This window comes from Mustela nivalis (assembly GCF_964662115.1).
Source record: "Mustela nivalis genome assembly, chromosome: 2".
Classification (NCBI taxonomy): domain Eukaryota; kingdom Metazoa; phylum Chordata; class Mammalia; order Carnivora; family Mustelidae; genus Mustela; species Mustela nivalis.
In genome coordinates this window covers 178043707-178062769 of record NC_139021.1, presented here as the reverse complement: position 1 = coordinate 178062769, position 19063 = coordinate 178043707, and the positions used below count along the sequence as shown (strand labels likewise).

The 19063-nt window shown below is 54.5% G+C and overlaps 1 protein-coding gene across 5 annotated transcripts in view; it reads right to left on the bottom strand.

The window, feature by feature from the left end:
* Window positions 1-14826, bottom strand: part of BTBD16 (BTB domain containing 16) — a 42238-nt gene extending 27412 nt beyond the window's left edge. For 2 of the 5 annotated variants that reach the window (XM_082722704.1, XM_082722707.1), the window contains exons 1-7: window positions 13903-14134; window positions 13386-13447; window positions 11703-11854; window positions 8043-8116; window positions 5787-5930; window positions 1828-1917; window positions 747-861 (exon numbers count right to left, since the gene is read on the bottom strand). In XM_082722704.1, coding sequence (XP_082578830.1) covers window positions 747-861; window positions 1828-1917; window positions 5787-5930; window positions 8043-8116; window positions 11703-11854; window positions 13386-13403 — 593 coding nt within the window. In that variant the 5' untranslated portion in view covers window positions 13404-13447; window positions 13903-14134. Of the gene's footprint in view, window positions 1-746; window positions 862-1827; window positions 1918-5786; window positions 5931-8042; window positions 8117-11702; window positions 11855-13385; window positions 13448-13902 lie in introns of all 5 variants that reach the window. The other 3 variants (XM_082722708.1, XM_082722705.1, XM_082722706.1) reach the window with 3 other exon arrangements.
* Between the last annotated feature and the right edge of the window lie 4237 nt (window positions 14827-19063).

Sequence of the window (19063 nt, the reverse complement as noted above, 5' to 3'; positions counted from 1 at the left end):
CCCTCGACCTCCTGCAAGCTCTGGCTGCTCTCCTGCGGCCTTGAGCAAGTCACTCACCTCACAAGGGCTCTGTTTCCTTGTCTGTGAAGTGGACATAGTCACGTACCACCTCCCAGGACCGCAGGGAGGATGAACGAGGTCACCCTGGCCAGGAGCTGAGGGCAGTGACTGACTGTGCCCGATGCTCCTGCTCAGAGCACAGCCCCTCACGCCCGACAAAGTCCTGGAAATGTAATGAGCCCCAGTTCACAGCTGAAACCACTGAGGCACACGAAGAGCAAGGAACACCTTACCACAGGGTTGAGCACAGCCCTGGCTGCTTACACCCTAGGTTTGCTGTTGGCTCTGAAGAAAAAAGTCTAATGAAAACCGGGAGCCTGAGTGGCTCGGTCAGTTGAGCGTCTCTTGATTTTGGCTCTGGTCATGGTCTCAGTCCGCCCGCGGAGGTGTGCGCGGTCAAGGAGAGGCTGGTCAGCGACCAGCGAGCGCGCTGAACTGACAAGCAAGCAGGGTGGGCGGCCCGGGGGAGGCTGGAAGGCGCTCGCTGCTGGGGCGGAGGCTCAGCCGTGAGCGCAGCACGTGCAGGTTAGGGCCTCGGTTCCTCTGCAGACTCACAGCTGTGATCGGTGCAGAGAAACCCAGCTCTCCTCGCCCACGGAGAGAAATGGTCTATGAATGGGCCAGGAGGCCCCCCCTCTACCTCGCCCAGGGCTGGTCCGGGCCCCGTGCCTTGCCAGGCTTCTTACCTCTGAAACAGGCTGCTGAGCTGGAGAATGTGCGCGGAAGCCAGCACGCCTAGCACGTCGTTCGAGTTGATCTCCACCTCGCTCAGGTAGAGGTTCTTCAGGGCCGTGGCGAAGGCTGGCGGAACAGCAGCCGAGAGAGAAAGCCGTCATCTCAGGGCTCTGCACCCTGTGTCCCTTACCTGGGGGTGCCCTCCCCGCTGGACATTCAAGTGTCCTGGGGCTGGCTGGGCAGAGATGCCCTTAGAGGAAATGAACCTGCTCGGCCCTGAGTGCAGATCCAGCCCGGGCTCCCACCCTCCCCAAAGGAGTTGAGGATGAAGCCGAGAAGAGCCGGCTCCTGCTGAAAGAACGCTGCCCTAATCCCATCCTGGTGTCTGTGCCTCAGGGGTCCTCCGCGCCCGGGCCCTGTGTGCTGTGCAGGGAGGTGACTGCCCCAAAATGTACAAACACTGTGTGCGTGTGCGTGCACTTTGTTCTCTGGAGAGGACGCTTAGCTTACAGCAGACTTTCCTCAGAGTCTTCAAAAAGGCTAAGGACTCCTGGCAAGAGCCAGGCTGATGTCATGTTGGAGAACTGAGCTCCTGTGACCCGGGAGCAGAGGGATGGGGCTTATTCTAAGTCCGTCTACCTGGTCCCATTCAGCACGGCAGCCCAGCCCCGTGCTCTCCGAGGACAGCTGGCCTGGCCAGGGCTTTCCGGGGCTGGTGTCCTGACCTGTAGGTCCACACACCGTGACAGCATGCAGCTGCTTTAAGACAACCCTCTGTCTCTTTTCCCAGGTGGCAGGCAGGGGTGGGAGAGGGTGAGCCCAGCGAGGGAGGGGCGTGTGCACAGCTGCCCGGGAAGGGCTTCCCTGTCATCGGGTCGGTCTGACCCAACACCTGTTGCTTTTTTCCTCCCTGGCATCCTCCACGCCTCTCTTCCAGGGATGAGCACCTCTCTCTAGCACCTTCTCTGCTCCGCACAGCTATCTTCAACAAGGACTGAACACCATGTGCCACTTGTTTGTTCTATTGTTTCTAAATCTAGCAGGGCTGCAGCCGCCCTGGCATTTCAGCACAAGAAGACAGGTGTAACTTACCAACTTTAGTGACCAGGGGGTCATTGATCTTCAAGGAAATGATCATCTTCTTTATGGGGGGTCTTTCCTTGACATTCCCACGCAAGTGGGCTGGTAAAGGAAACAGAATGGGGACGTCAGGACCCGACAGTTGTGGTGAATTGTGTAGGATACAGCGTGAGGTCCCCTGGCCCTTTGTACAACCTTGACCTTGGCATTCCCCACACCACGTGTTGTTTCTGCTTGCTTGTTTAGGGGATGCTTTTTTGAAATGATTATTTAGAAACAGCTGAAGACTCCCAAGGAGGGGCGAAGCCAGTTCGGAGCTCTATGCCCCCTCGGCCGCCTTCCCTGCTCATCTTCCTGAGACACCGCGGCGGCCAGGGCTGGGAAACGGATGCTGTCAGTGCAGGAGATATTTTTTACTGGTCCCTGCCCCTCTCCCTCTCTCTCTCCCCTCTCTTCCCTCTCTCTCCTCAGGCCATGAGCAGTTGGAGGGCAAGAGCCGGGCCTTGTTCCCTCTGCGCCCCCAGCCCTCAGCCCAGATCTGGCAGGAGATGGGACGACAGACACCACCTGCAAAAGGGTGCGCATGGGACAGACGCAACCGCTTAGTAGCTGTCAGAGCTTTGCCCCACAGACGTCCAAGGACCCCCGTCATTAAGGGCTCCCAGGAGGCAGGGAAGGGGCTGCCTGGTTCACCACCCACCTCCCCCGACCACTCACACTTATTCTAAAATGTGAGTTACAACACCCACAGCTCTCATGTCTCCAGGGACATCCCAAGCCTTTGGCACAAAGCCAAAGGCCTCTAACGGACCCAAGCTCACTGGCTCACTGGACCCCAAAACTGCCTTCTTGTTGTTCCATAGAAGAGCCACAGGGCTCCATCCCCCCGCCCCATCAGAGACCCACCTGACTCCATACGGAAGGTAGCACCCAACACTACCTTCCCCCTAAGTGGCTTTCCTTTTCCTCCCAGACCCACCGTTACTACCACCTGTTGCCACGTCGTGTCTCTGTTGGGCGGGCGCACTGGATGGCTTCCTCGCCACTCCCTCCCCAGGCCCCGACACCGTCTTGCACACACTGGTCCTCAGTAAACGTCACCCGAATTACCGGAATGAGACTCTATCAGAACCCCAAGCCTCCTGAGCTCAAGGTTCTGGGTAATGAAAAATGGCACGAGGCAGGATCCAAGAAAGGATGTCACACGGCGAACCACAGAGACCACAGAGCAAAGGGGGAGAACAAACATCCGTTCTGTCATCGTCGGGAGAGCCGGGCTGTCGAGCCTCCCCTCACCGGCCCCCTCCCCGTGCTCAGGGCACCTGGCTCCGTCCACGCTCCCACTCAGCAAATATTTACTGAGCATCTGCTGAATGTCAGGCCCTGTTCTCCGCTCTGACTCCTGGTCCTCCAGGATTTCAAGACCGCCTCCCGCCTGCACGAGGCACTCTGTCACTCACCCGCCCCGGGGCACAGCCCAGGCCGTCCGGTGGCAGCTCCTATCATGCTGCTCCTCACACTCTGTCCTTGTTTTGGGTTGCCTTGTCCACCCCCCAGCCCAGCCCCCGACACCGAGTTCCTAGCACGACGCCCAGGCTAAGTTCAGCGCTCAATATTTGTTGAGGGAAGAAAGGAAAAATATCTGCTAGGTCAGTCAGTGGAAGTCAGAATTTCAGCACAGCCTGTTTTACCAAAAACTTCAAAATCAAGCAGGAAAGTAATAATCCAGTCAAGTGTTTCGGAAGTACTCTGAAACCAAGTGGTTCCTTTTTATGAAAAGAGTACCATTTCCTTTTGGGGCTTCCTCCTAGAGAATAAAGGGTCCTGGGGGTTGCCTGGGTGGCTCAGTGGGCTAAGCCTCTGCCTTCAGCTCAGGTCATGATCCCAGGGTGCTGGGATCGAGCCCCACATCGGGCTCTCGGCTTGGCAGGGAGCCTGCTTCCTCCTCTCTCTCTCTGCCTGGCTTTGTGCCTACTTGTGATCTCCGTCTGTCAAATAAATAAAATAATATTAATAATAAAAAGAATAAAGGGGTCTCGCTGAAGCGCAGCTCATCCCGGACTCTCGGTGGCAGGAACACGACCAGCTGGGACAGCCGTGTGTGGCCAGGGCAGGGCCGCTGGTGCGGGGCTGCCTCTGCACGGCGCCCACTGCTCCAAGACGGCAGCACATAAGGCAGTAGCTGCGAGACCATCTAAACTGTCATTGTGGGGCACCTGGGTGGCTCAGTGGGTTAAGCCGCTGCCTTCAGCTCGGGTCATGGTCTCAGGGTCCTGGGATCGAGCCCCGCATCGGGCTCTCTGCTCCGCGGGGAGCCTGCTTCCCTCTCTCTCTCTCTCTCTGCCTGCCTCTCTGCCTACTTGTGATCTCTGTCTGTCGAATAAATAAATAAAATCTTTAAAAAAATAAATAAATAAATAAACTGTCATTGTGAGCACATCCTGCTTTCACAGGAGCACAAAGCCGGGTGACCATGTCCCCGGAACAGTACGGGCACACAGTTCCCAGGACCAGACGCAGACCCTGAGCGTTCTGACAGTGTGGGCAGCGGGGGTCTTCATCTCTGCACTGACGCAGTTGCCCCCCAGGCAGGCCCAGCCTCCAGCAGGGGACTTGGAGCCGACGGGCTGTGTTAGCAGGGGCCAGCCTTTTCAGTGAGACCCTTCTAGAATGATAAAAACCAAATCATTAACAGTAAGTCCATCTTCTCTTTCCAAATTCTCTTGGTTTTCAATGCATTCACGTCTGGATCTCCATGGCCTTTCCTTGGGGGCCTGGGGAGTGCTCCGACCTGGGCAGGGGACACGCCGGGAGGGGCTTGGTCCCACTCTCAAAGACACTGGGACCATGAGAGACTATGGACTCTGAAAAACAATCTGAGGTTTTGAAGGGGCGGGGGGTGATGGGTATTATAGAGGGCACGGATTGCATGGAGCTCTGGGTGTGGTGCAAAAACAATGAATACTGTTATGCTGGAAATAAAAAAATAAATTAAAAAAAAAAAAAGACACTGGGACCAACGCTTGGAAAGAGCAAAGGAGATTGTCGAGTGAGTGTGAAGGTCGTCCCAGTGCTGGGGGAAAGCCGCAGCCTGCTCTCAGCTCCCAGCTCGGCGGGGAAGGGCTGAGTCAGAGGCCTTGTGGCCGGGCTGATTCCGGCTGGCAGCCGGGCCCTCTCTCCAGGCTCAGGGTGGGGCAGCAGCTGGGGGGCTGGCCAGCCTGTCCGGCTCTGGAATAACAGAGCTTTGCTGCCACATCCTGGAAATGTAGCCTTATCCTGACTGGTCTGCTGGTTGGCTTTGAAAACCTTGAACTTTCCATAGTACCTGTTTAGAGCCATCCTGAAATGATGCCCATCTGTTACCCAAAGAAGGCTATGTGTCCGGAGAAGAACTTAGGGGACAAAGAAGGGAGCCTGGGGGTTACTAGAGTTGAAAAAGGAGAAAAGGAAAGAAAGGAGTGGCCCAAATACTTTACGTAATGACGCGAAGTTAAGAAAAGAGAAACCAAACCAAAAGAAACATAACCTCGACATTCACATGAAACCTCTAACCAGCATCCTGGGCTAGAGGTCAGAACTATGCCTTCCTTCCAAAGAGCCATCCAGAAGACTCAACACAACTGTTTGCTCCTCTCTAAGAAGTAGGTAGAGTCTCCATTTCTGCTGGCTAGGCAGGATTGGGTTGTTAGGAGAAAAATAAATGACATCTCCTGAGCACCTAATATGAGCCCGGCATTGTTCTAGAACTCTCAGCTCTACCGTCTCCAGGCTTCAACGCAGCATAGTGAGAACGATTATTCCCATGTTATAGCTGCAGACCAAGGTTAAATCTGTGATGAGGTCACACCATGGGCTTTGCTCATCTCTGCCAGAGTGACCTTAGTCCCTAGAGAGATGACCATACGCCAAGCTGGGGACCCTCAAACCAGATGGCATTTGGAGATCTGTGGAGGGTACCCGTAAGAAAATACCTCGCAGAAGCCTCTCCAGTTCTTTTGTGGGGCTTGTGGTGCCTTGGGCCAGTGCCATCAGGAAGAGCTTGGCCAAGGTCTCCGACTGGAAAAGCTGGGGCTGGTGGAGTTGCCATTTGGAGCCCAGACAGGTGAGAATCACGTCTATGGAGAGAACGCGGTGATGAGTAAGTGGTTTCGTGGCGCCCCTTCCAAGAGACCGGTCAATTCCCACCCGCCATCTCGTCGCAGTCACAGAGCAGATGGGCAGGTGGCTTTGCTGGGCTGCTCCAGGAACAAAGCAATGAAGACCGTGTGGGTCTCAGGTCAGTCACTAGCCCCCAACAGATACAGTGAGCGGCCTCACAAGGTAACATAGATGGAGAAAAGTATCCAAGAGCAGCTGACGCATAGCTGTAGGACTTCGGAGGCACATGGGCTGCCCTCCAGCTGGGGAACTGGAATGGCTTCACTGGGAAGGGACACTGGCTGGGACACGTTTGGGGACTTCACCATGCCCTCCCGTTACAGTGTTTCTCACCCTTGGCACTCTCTGTATTTGGGGCCGCCGTGTCATGGGGCTGTTCTGTGCCTTGTAGGTTACTTAGCCACATCCCTGGCCTCTACCCAGAGGATGCCAGGAACACCCTCCCCACTAAGTCGTGACGATCCGGAATGTCTCTAGGCATCGCCAAATCTCCCCTGGGAAAGGATCTCACTACCCAGTCCCTTGTTGAAGCTACTGGCGACTGGTGCTTAGTGATCGGCCACCTGAAAAGTGACAGTCAAGTGCAGCTCCAAGGCCCATCCCCAGGAGGCAGAGACCTTGTGAGCCTCACTTTCCTCGAGGGAATGGGGAGCCCCAGAAAACCCAGCTCACAGGTGTGAAACAGGATTACAGAGTAAAGGAAGCTTTTTGCAAACTGTAAGGGGCTTTATGCACAGGGCTTTATCTCGTCCATGGATAGCATAGGTGATTAAAGAGAGAGCCTTTGACAGGAGGCCAGATGGAGGATCCAAGGATAGGTCAGGTGAGGCGGGAGGGGCCGTGGGCAAGAGACCTCTGCAGGCTGAACTCCTGTCAGCACAGAGCTGGGGGAGGAGGGTGGTGCTCGCCCATCCCCCAAACCTTTAACCTCAGTGTTGGATGAGACTTTGAGAGCCCCATCCACTTGTTAATGACCTTGCCATTACTTTGCCTGAGTGAGCGCAGGCATCTCCTCTCATTAACATTGTGATTCACCAGCCCTATGATACTGTTTCAGGCTGGGTTCAGAATGTGGGCTCGCATCTCAAATCTCGGGTCACCGCTGGTCATGCTGGGCTAGAAAGTATCCCACCCGTTAGGGTGATTTTAGGCAGGAGCAGCATGGGGAAAGCGTGTCTTCTCCCCAGACACCCACAGCTGCCTTTACAGGGGCACATGCATGGGAGACGTCACTCCCAATCCCAGAAGTCTTTTCCCTAAGCCGGGAGATGTTCTCAGACTACTTCTCAGGGCCTCCAGTCAACCAGAACCCACAGGCAAGGAAATCAATTAGCCTCCCCTGGGGAAGAAGGCTGGCTCTGACCTCAGGCAGCTTATCTTAAAAAATAAAAAACTCCTTTACGGGGCGCCTGGGTGGCTCAGTCAGTTGAGTGGCTGACTCTTGATTTTGGCTCAGGGCATAATCTCAGGGTCAAAAGATCGAGTCCCACAGCCTCTGAGTTTGAGGATTCTCTCCTTCTACCCCTTTACTCTCCCTCTTTAGAATAAATAAACAAATCTTAAAAAACAACAACAATAACAATAACAAAACCTCCTTTACGGAGCAGAACTGTCCAGGCCTGGTGAGGTTCAGTGAGCCTTTGCCCAGCAGAACAGACCTAGCCTGGTTCCTCATTCTCAATCAGGAAAGTCCTCTTGGACAAGTGCAGAGGTGATGTCCAGCTCATGACTGGTTAGAGCGAAAAGGGACAGAGAAGAGCCACCCATGCTTGATGGGGCTTCTGTTTAGTCTTCATTCCAAACGCTGTTTATTTACATCAGCATGTTTGTCTTCCCTGTGGCCATTAGCATATAAAAATGTGTTTGCCAAGCCTGGCTCCATTCATCATCCCATGGTGTGTCTGACAAATATTTACAGCGCCTGTTTGTAGTTACACGGTGTACAGTGGACAGAAACTGGGACTTACAGACCAGTGACCTGGCCTAGTGTCTAGTTTCCTTCTCTCGAAACCACAGCTGGCCCTGAGTGAAGTGGCATTTGATCATATCCACTGGTGACAAGCACTCACCTGCCTCCCCACTTGGGATGGTCTTGTTCTTCAAGTTCCCCGAGAAAATTTTCTGGATTTGTGAAATGCATAACCTCCAGGGAAAATACAAACAGAAGAATCAGGAGTTAACACTGACCTTCTTCGCCAACTGCCACACGCATCATTCTAGTTTAAGTGTCCCTATGGCATCCATTCATCTAGCTTAGGTCTAGTCTTAGGTCACCATTTGTCTGCTGCTTTGATTATCTGTAAGCTTTGTGATTATCTGGCTCCAACACCCATTCCCGTTTTCAGTTTGCCGATAGGCTTTCCCGAGAAGGTAGTTGGAATTATATCCAGTTGCCTGAATGACTCCTCTCTGGGTGAATGTCTAAAACAATGTCTAGCATAGAGTAAGTATTCCATAAACACCTGCTAGAGAAAGCAAGAGAGGGTTCTGGGCACTTCTGGGAAGTGACTCACTGACACTTCTGTTTAGGGGACATGCATGCCACAGTCTTGAAGTGTCCGGAAACTAAACTCAGATTTTATGCCAAACCAACCCTGCTCTTTCTCCAGTAAATGGTACCACTAGCCTCCAGTTGCCCAGGCCAGCAGGCTGACTGTTGTCACAACAGATCACTCGCCTAGATCTGACAAATAGCAGATGTCCCTGCCCCCTTCCTGCTGTGAGCCGCATCCAGGCCATTATTATCTCCCTGAAATCGTGGCCAGTCTCCAGTCTCCAGGAAGCTCCCCTCAGATACACAGTTGATGCCGCAGCTTGAGAACCGTGTGCAACGCACATCTGCTCTCACCTCTCTCGTGCTGAGAATCCTTCCGTGTCTTCCTGGGGCTTTTGGGGGAAGCCCACACTCCTCAGCATGGTTCAACCCTCTACCATCCCTGCTCTAGCCCTTCTCAACAGACTGAAGCCACCATCTCTCACTTCCATTCTCTTGCACCCACAGCACCCGCTGCCCTGAGTGCTGTCCTCCTGGCCTCGTCACTTGATGAGCTCCTACTCTCACCCTCGTAGATGAGCTCAGCTGTGGCTTTCTCTGGGGACACCAAGCGAGTGGTCCTTCCACTGACCGCCTGGAACTCCCCCCATCGGAGCTCCTTCTATTGTGTCTTGCGGCCACCTGTTTGCTCATGTGTCCTCCACTCAAGACTCTGCATTCCACAAAGACAGATCTGGCATTTATTCGTTGCAGGAACCCCAGCATGGGCACTATGCAAGTGCTCAATAAGTATCTATTCAATGATTGAATGATGACAAAGGTAAGATACCTTCTCATGAACACTGACTTCGTCCCGTTGAGCAAGGACATGAAACACAGTTTGAGTCACATAGTCCCAGCTTGAAGACAGTCCATCCCAAGAAAGCCAGCTGGCCAAAGGACACTGGATGACCACATCTGGTCCGTGTCACTTTTACCATGCTGTTTTCCAAGGGTTCCAAGAACCCTCGTGGCCAGGGTACATAGAGGGGGGCCTGGGTGGGGGAAACCATGTCCAGAATAACACTGACCACAATCTGCCCTTTCCAAGTGGAGAGGGTAGCTACTAGTGACTCAGCCCCAGAAAGGCCATGAGAGCTTGAGGTATTTATCCAACAGGAGTAGTGGACCTGACCCAAGCTAGCCTCAATCCTTCTGGTGGCTTGGGTCACACGTCTAGTAAGAGTTGGCCAAGGTCAGGGGTTCAGACTGTGATCTCAAAATGGAGCAATGGACTTTGGAAACTGTGGGCAATGCCTATGAGCTCAACTACCCTCACAAACATCAGTGTCGTCGGCGGAGCCAGACAACAGAAGTGACCTCATCGCCTTCTCCTGGTGTCATGGGTCCTCGCCAAGATATACCATCTACCATGCGGGCTCTGCAGATTCCAAGGGCTAGGTTTATTTTAGGACCATTGGAAAAGGTAATGGACTAAATGGCATCTGTGAGCTGTCCTCTTCATTCTTTGGGACTAGACAGCCTGGGATAAAGTAGCATGTGGGAAAACTGGAAGCATGCTAGTAGGTTGGGGACTTGGTCTCCCCAGTCATGACCCACGATGGAGAAACAAGATGGGGAGGGAGAAATTCCCTACGTGTCTCATGGATGGAAGGACTTCCTGCAGCCAACTGTCCAAAGGGCTTTTGGCTTAATACTGGCAAGTCCAATTTGATGTCCTGCCCTTGACTTTGAGTTGGGCCACGTGGCTTGCCTTAATCTTAGCGGATGTGATGTGGCTAGAAGTTTGGAAAGCACTTGTGCCCCTGGGCTTGCCTTTGTCCTCTGCCATTATCAGCATGAGAGCACACCCAGCGAGTCGACCGTCTCAGGAGTGATCAGCCTTCCCAGAGTACGTCCTTGCCCCAGCCGGCCTCTGGACGCACGGCTTCCTAGCGTCACCAAGGAGAGAGGCGCACTGTGCCACCCGAGTGGGTAGGCCAGGTGCCTTGCTTTGGGGGAAGGTGGTAAAAGGCAGAATGAAAAATGGGGCTGTTGGCTGGCAAGAGCACAGGGCCGGCACACCCCAAAATGAAATCACCAGGACCATTAACTAAAACTTGCTCAGGTGAATAAAATCTCCATTTATACATCATCTACTGTTCGCTAGACACGGCACTAAGCATTTGCAAGGGATCGGCTGATTTAATCCTCAAGATAACGCTTCCAGAAAGATGCTCTTATCACCATTTCACAGGTGAGGAAACGGGCTCAGAGAGGTTACTCCACTGGCTAAAGGTTACAGTTAGTAAATGGAGGAGAAGGAACTCTAACCCTGTCTGACATGTTACTTTTAATAGTCCTGATTCCCAGCACGACTGCCACCACCCTCTGGCTTCTGTGCCTCGCCTCTCAGGCCACCCCCCAACCCCCAGTTTAGCTCAGCGATCGCACAGACGGAGTCCCGGAGACGTCTGCTCCTACCGCCCAGCCACACTCATCAGCTTTCCGGATCAGTTTGCTTACACTCCTGCCATTGAGGAACACCATGCATTTTAACCCTAAGGCTTCTTCAAGGCCCTAACCAGACAAAAAATAAAATCAATATACAATAGAAAACAAATTCAAGATAGTTGAAGGCTAACGTCCTAAATGGTAACTCCCAGCACTCACCTTTTCTAATCCGGGGTCATCCGAGAATTAAGGCGCCAACCACAGATGGATTTCATTTACCCAAGTGTGTGGAGGAGAGTCGCCGGGGAGCGGGGTGGGGATTGGAGCAGGGCTGGCCTGGGACAACCAGCTCAGCCAATAGGGAGCGAGCGGCTCCTCTGTGCCCGGTGCTTTCCAGGCACAGGCTGTGTGCTCACGAGCCGGGTACCAGCGCCCAGGGGGAAATGGCACCAAGTAAAGTTCAAAGCACCAGGGAAGGGACTTCTTCCTTCGGCAGTGGGGCCTGGCTCCATGTCCCAGGAGAGACCAGAAAGCACTTGTCACAGGGAGGAGGAATGCTAAGCCAGCGGTTAGAATGCCTTGGGAAGGAGGGAGGAGCCAGCTTGCCACACACGGGGGGTCGCAAACATCTCAGACATCCTCAGGGGAAGGGGTGACCCTGAAGGCTGGTACCAACAGCAGCCCAGATGAGCCCATCTGCCCAGGGAGAGCGGCCCAACCACCCGGCCCTTCCCAGAAAAGCTTGTCCGGCCCCCGCCCCCACCAGGGCCATCCCGGCCGCCATGGCCTTTGATCACCCTACCTGTCTGGGTTCTTCAAAACTTCTTCAAAGTCCACGTTCAAAGCCTTGCACATCTGGGAAAGTCCCAGCAGGTCCCCGGAGAAAGTCTCTCTGGGAAAACGCCACCGATTGGTCGAGCCAACGATCCGGCGCTCCAGCCGAGCTCTGTGCTGCTTGGGGAGGCAAAGGCAGGCAGAAAGTCCTTTCTGAACCTCTCCCAAAGGCCAGGTTTTCCAACGTGTACATCAGAAAAAAAATCAAGACACATTTGAAAACACTGGCTGATTTTCAAACATGGCCAGGGTTTCTCAGGAGCCATCCTCTCAAGGCCAATATTGTACTCCGTAGACAGAGGGGTTCAAGGAACATAGTAATTAGGATCTAGAACAGAAGGTTCCAGAGACAACAGGTCAGGAGGCAAGATTGTGTCTTTGCGGGCGGTGCTCAGGAGCCCACGGGGTGGGGGGGATAGGATGACATTTCAAGAGACTCTTCCTTAGGTGTTTATCCTCACTGGGGGTTCGGAGAGACACCAAACTGAGAGATCGTAGGTGGGGACTGTTTTTCTCTCTCCTTGTTGTAAGAGACACAAAACGTAACATTCCCCATTTTATCCATTTCATCACATACCACTGAGGGGCATTTGGTACATTTACAAAGTTGCACAGTGATCGCCACCATCCAGTTGGGGGCATTTTCGTTTCCCCCAAAAGGAAACCTTGTAGCCATCAGGCCCTCGCTCCTAACGCCTTCCCCCAGCTCCTGGCAACCCGCCGTCCGCTCCCCGCTTCTATGCATTCGCTCTGCTGGACATTTATATAAATGGAATCAGACATGTGAGCTTTTAGCCTTGGCTCCTTTCCCTTAGCATCATCATGTTTTCCATGTTCCTCCCTGTGGGAGCAGGTATCAGAACTTCATTCCCTGTTAGGGCTGAATAATATTCCAGGCTGTGGAGAGACCACATTTTGTCTGTCCATCCATCATCTCCTGGACAACTGTGTCCTTTCTACCTCTTGGTGATTGTGAGAAATCCTGCTGTGAACGTTTGTGTACAAGTTCTTGTTTGAGCACTCGTTTTCAGTTCTTTGGGGTCTATACCCAGGAGTGGAGAGCTGGGCCACTGGGCAGGGACTTTGACTTAGATGTTTCCTTGAGGTCCTCAGGCTCAGCAGCCTCCTTAAGGGAACAGTAGAAGGTTCAGCGTGGCTGGGACCCTCAGACTTGGTGGCTCGAGGAAAGCTAGCCGGAAAAGGTGTACCACGAGGGACCCGGAGATATGGGTGTGGTTGTCCCTAAGCCAAGCCAGTCCCTGGCAGGGTGATAGGGAGACCAGGGGCCAGGGAACGGAGAATTTAAGGTCAAATCTTGTTATTGCCACTGAAGGGTTGTATGGCCTTGGGCAAGTCATTTAACATTTTGAGGCTTTTGGTCCTCATCTGAGGATGGCCCTGGCAGCAGTGATGATGTCAAAATGACAAGAGGAAGTCTGGGAACTAGATTTCAGTGTCTGGAATATGGCGGGCGATCAAACAGTGTGGAGTGTGAATCTGATGCAGTCCTGTGGGTGCTGGGCTCTGACAGGAGGGTCAGCCAATAGAGCTTGGAGTCAGGAGTTGTACACAACCCGTCCCCTCCAGTAAACGCGGCGACAGAGCTGTAAGCTGGTGCTTCCGCCGCTGGCCAGGAGCCCACGCTACTCACCGGATGCAGCATTTTCATGAACGGTCGTGGTGACGACACCCAGGGGAGGGTGGAAGAAACACCTGGAAGACAAAAGAGGTAAGGTTGACATTTTCAAAAACTCTCCAGAGGGGCTCTTCAAACAGGGGATTGGCCTGAAGAGCCTGTATTTTGCCACAAAACAAGTAATGGGAGTAAACTTCCAGGGTGGGTTATTTGTCAAATCGAGAGTCTCTCTGACTTTTTAAAGCCCACTGGGAGAATGACCGTTCTCTGCTCTTGCGCCGGAAATGTGGCTCAGGAAAAGCCAAATGGGAGATGAGCCACCACGCTTCGCCCCTTTGCCAGGAACCGAGGTCTCTAAGTGGGCTGCTCAGATCATCTGCTACTCGCGACGGTCCCCGGCTTCCAGGCCCCCTGCCCTCAGCCTGGAGCCCCCGCAGCCCTTCCCTGCCTAGTCCAGGCAGCGCCGGGCCCTGGGGATGCCCCAGGATGGCCTCCGTCTCTAACAGGGATGAACAGCGCTGGCCGTACTCACGGATCCAAAGCCTCCTCGCAGCCCTGGGCGGGGGGTGTTCACAAGAGAAGCGGGTCGAACAGAGGCAGTTCCGTGGCCTTGGTCTCGGAGTGACAGGATCGCTGCGGGCCGCTCGCCTTCTCACCCTGAATCCTGGGAGCGCTCATGACATGCGGGGGCTCGCCCTGTTCTTCTTAGAGGCCAAGGTGCCTTGGCAGGAGAGCTTGCCCTTGGTTTCCCAATTGTGGGCACCATGGCAACCGGAGGAAAGGTTCTGAGCACTTCCTGTTCCTGGCCCGTCTCAGCAGGGCTGGGGGCTGCGGGCAGGGTGGCGTCTCGCAGGCCGCACCTGCCCTCTTGCCCCAACAGTGCCGTGTTTCCTCCCAGCACCAGAGGTAACCTGGAGGATCCGCTCAAAGGGCCCAAAGGGCCTCAGGCAGTGTCCAGCCCCAAGTCCGCAGGCCTCCTCTGTCACATGAGAGGATTGTTCCGGAAGGTTCTCAGATTCCTGCCAGGTTGGGCATTCTGGGTGCTCTATTTCTGGCTCGGGCATTCAGATATGTTTGGACAAAAATATCTAAATAAGAATTAGAGAGTTTTACATTATTAAAACTATGCCTCATGATTTATTTTGTGGAGAGATGATTTTTAGTCCACTCTCTCCAGGAACAAAGATCTGCCTAAAAGTCAAGAGTTTTCATGCTGGGGGCCACAGTGGAAATTTCCAGGGGCTCAGTGACCTGATCTGTAAGGCGCAGGCCCCAGACTAACCCGGAGGTGGAGAGGTGGAGACACATCCACGATGCCTGGAGTCTTGGTCCATCAAAGTCTCAGACCTCCAGCCCCGGGCTCCCCGAAATCCCAGCCACAGCAAGAACCACCAGGAGTCGGTGCAGCTCGTGTGACCCAAGACAGGCTCCTCATGGGCAGCCTTTCCCGAGTCGTATAAACTATGCAGGGAAACAGGAAGGTAAGTGCTTTGCCTACTTGCAGCTGAGTCCCAGAAGCCATAACACCCTCCAAAGACAGGAGGCTTCTCTAAACGCCCGACCCTCCTCACCCTCTGATCTCTGCTTCTCCCTTTCCTGGCACCCACACTCCCTTGCTGCTCCCTTCCCTCCACTCCGAACTTTTCTCAGCTACCTGTCCCTGGAATGTAGGCCCCCATGGAAGGTTTCGGGGAGAGAGTTTGAAATACCTTGTCATGGACCCTGTTGTCCACCGCAGGCAAGCGCAGGAACACCCTCCAGGCACCACCGCTGGGGCACCGCTGAGAGCTGGGCCTTGCGCGCCCTCTAGTGGCCACTCGATGGAAGCATCCCAGGGTGCCATGCTCCCCATTCCTAAGCAGGACCTTGGCCTTGGCTGTGTCTATCTCTCCCTGTCGAGTCTGACCTCAGGGATTCCAGGCCTTCAGCTCATCCGCAAAGCCCTCTGCACATGCATCCCCCATAGAGCTCCGGGGAGCTGAGCTATTAGGCAAAGCAAAGCCAACTAACACAAATAAGTGAAAATGACTCCCAGCAGGTTTCCCTAAAGGCCTTTTCCAAGTGGTACCCAGTGTTCCAGAATATATGCCCCAGAATATATGGGCCCAGACAAGCCAGACATCCCAAGAACAAAGAATTTCAGACACCAAACTCCACTGAGCACAGCTCTCAGCTAGAACCACCTTGTACCAAAATCTCCCATGCCAGTTACAGGGGGATTCTGGTGGGATATCTATCTTCTTGAACATTCCAGGGACGAGCTGCTTCCTAGCTTATGAGAGCCCATTTCAGCTCACTTCATCCAGTCACCCATATGGGGAGAGAGTGAAGTACAGAGTCAAGAACTCCTAATTCCGACCCTGGTTCTGGCACTGACTAGCTATGTGTGACCTTGGACATGACCTTCACCTCCCTGAGTGGAAAGTTGACCCAGAGGCTTGGGATCCTGGTGGGTTAGGTCTTACCCTCAGAACCTGAGTGCTGGCTCTAAGGACCCTCATTTTAAAAGATTCAGAGGCCAGGACACTGTGTGTCCTGGGAGGCTCCTGTGAGTCGCCAAATCTGGACTGCCTGGCTCCCCAGGAAAGGGGGGGCACCTATGCACCAGGGTCTAGGCTGCAGGGGATGGGGTGGGATGGGGATCCTGGAGTCGAAGTCTCTGGCTGAGGCAGTGCACGAGCCTGAAGACGGGCAGGGGCTTCCACCAAGAAGCAGAGAGTGGGTCCTGTCCTTGAACTGCGTCCTATATGGCCAGGAGTGGGGTAGTCTCAGTGCCAATTGAGGAGCCCTGGATTGGCTATGACCCTGGCCACTGACTTGCCATGTGAGCTAGGGGCAGCCTTCTCTCTGGCTCTGGGCTTCACTCGCTCATCTGTACAACAGAGCTCACACGGAACAATTCCTCAGCTCTGTCCCTGCTCATCCCATCATCCCCAGGCTCCCAGGTTGGTACAACCAGGGCTGGGGGAGGGGTGGGGTGACGACAAAGCGTACTGGCCTAGGGCTAGTCCCATCCACACCTTTAAACAGAGCTTGAGGGTCAAGTTTGTGGTGGGGTTGGGGATAAAATGAGAGCTCAGCGGAGGATGAGAACCACCTGTGCACCGTTCTAGCCCCTGGGATGTTATTCACTTGCAATTGCTTTAAATTTATCTTATTGATGAAGTAACATTTGGGCATGCTGATTTATTTCTAACACGCATTCCATTCACTACATAACTATTTTTAAAAGTCCTTTGTGAGCTGCCCCGGAAAATCATCTTTCTGGATATGCACTGCACTTGTGGACATTGGTTTCTGCCCTTAGGAGGCTCGCAGGGTCAGGGGGATGGACAAGCCAAAGGTCAAGCTCAGTCCGCCCAGGAATGCACAGGAGGGTGGCCGTCTGCCGTAAGCATGTCCGTGTGTTCTGCTGCTTGACATCTTGACGTCTTGCTGACCAGGGGGACTGTCTGACCTGCTCAGGGTTAGCCAGTTCCTAGAGCCAGTAAAGCAGCTGCCTATTAGCGAGTTCCCACCTGCAAACCAGCCAACCCAGAGCCCACATCCCCATCACCTCTTTTATTGGCTTTCACATTCAGGGCTGCTGTCCTCCAACCCTGATCACCCCAGGGCCAGAGAGCCCCTCCGGCTCAGAGCCTACTGAGATGATGTCAACTAGCCGACCCCAAGCTGATGGACTCCCCTCACCTCTTCCTTCCCTCGGGAACCACAGTGGAGTCCCTTATCCACATCTTCCCTTCTCCTCTGTCTCAGGACCAACACTGGTGCTTCCCTACGTGATCCTGCCTGGCACGGCATACCCTCTTCTCCGGGGAACTGTGAGTCACCAGCTGTCCTCAATGACACTTGTCTCCTGGACTGTGGGCCTCATCATGCCTGAGTAATAATAAAACCCACATTTAAAAACACTGACCCAGGCCTGGGGGTTCAAGGAGGGCTCCTTGGAGGGAGTGGCATCAACAATGAGCCTTCAGGGAGTGGGCTGGGGAGACCAGATGATGGGGCGGGGGCGGGTGTCCCCGGTAGAGGGATCAGGACCTACTAAAGAAATGACCGTGCGCCTCACTGCACCATAGGGAATGGGGGAGGAGCTTTGTCTAGCCCCACCTCGTTGACCTCCACGTTGTGTTCCCCACTCCTAATAAACCCCAAAGATGTGAATTCTCTGTATTCTGCCTTGATGCTCCAGCCGAGGGGACGCAGGAGCCCGGCCACATGCAGGAGCCTGGGGAGAGGCCACAGGTCTGCTGAGGGCAACACATGAAGACCAGGCAGAGCGGAGCCCCTCACTCACACCCACCCAACACTGCGCCCCCCGGGGAGCCCCACAGCCACTCCCAGCTACTGGACCAACAGCAAGGTTTCGTTGCCCATGAACACAGGAGCAGAGCCAGCCCGGGCTCAGGGCAGGCCTGCCGACCAGGACGTGACTGTGACCAGGAATGGCTGTGAGGACCCCTGCGGGCTCGGGGCCGCACTCCCTGCCCTGTGCCTTCTCTGGCTGCCGCCGTCTGACGGGCGACCTTACGCAGGAAGCTGTCGGCCGGAGGGATGCTAGGGACGTCGCAGGCACGGAAGAGCCGAGGCCCGTCCGGGCTGCCCCATCTCCAGGCCGTGTGGCTCCATCAAATCCCCAGGTTTTTAACCTCCAGGAGCCTCTGCTTCCTTCTTGTAAAACAGAGGTAACAGCAGCCCTTATTCACCAGATTGTCTCAAGGCCAGAGGGCGCAAACCCCAGGGAAGCCCCGGCGCCTTAAATGTAACAGCCTTTTCCTCCTGCCCACCCTGCCTGCCCTGCCCATGCGCACACCTGCACCCTGCCCTAGTCAGAACACCCCCCCCCCCCCGCCTGTTCTACTTTTCAAGCGGAATGTCCTGGAAAGCGGAGAGGCTTGGCTAGAAAACCTGAGCATCCTACCAGGGCCGACATTAAGTGAGAGAAGCACCGTCGGGGACCCTGAGCCCCCACTCAGGCCTGTCACCTTGTCACCTGTCCCATGCACAGCACGGATCACTTCTCTCCACGCCTGGAGTGGGTGGGGGGTGGGGGTGCTCCTGGCGTGGCCTTGGGTCAGACCTCTCCCCTCACACCTAACGGGGCTGAAGCCCAAACTTGAAAGACAAACAGCCTTCCTCCGCTGAGCGCCCCCATCCCGGGCACAGCGACCACCTCCCTCGTCTGCATCTCCTTCCCCATCTACTCTGTCTTCATGAGTAAACTTAGTATCTCAGTCACGTCCTCTGTAACTTGAGAGCCCTAAGGAAATGCTGAGCCAGAAAAAAAGGAAAAAAGAAAAAAAAAAAAGAAAATGATGTTCAAACTTCAGGATTTTAACTGACTTGGCAAACTGAATTTCTAGGAGCCGCTAAGAATCTCAAAGGTTGTCACGCGGGCCGCCGGGGAGCTGGGATGGGGGTCGGGTGCTCCCGTCTCCTGCTCTTCCCACTCATTCAGCAGCTGAAATAGCCCTCAGCAGCCGTCACATGCGTGCGTCTGCAAACGCGTGTGGCATTCTAGAAAGTGAACGCAGGACCAAAAGCAGCTGATCTCAACCCACAGGGGTTCCCATGGCCGGCACTCTGCGGGTAGGTCTCGCGAGGGAGCCTGGCACCCCGCGGGCCTGAAGCTCAGGTGGGGGCTGGGCATCCTTTCAGACAGCCAGGAAGCCCAAAGACAGACGGACGCCTCG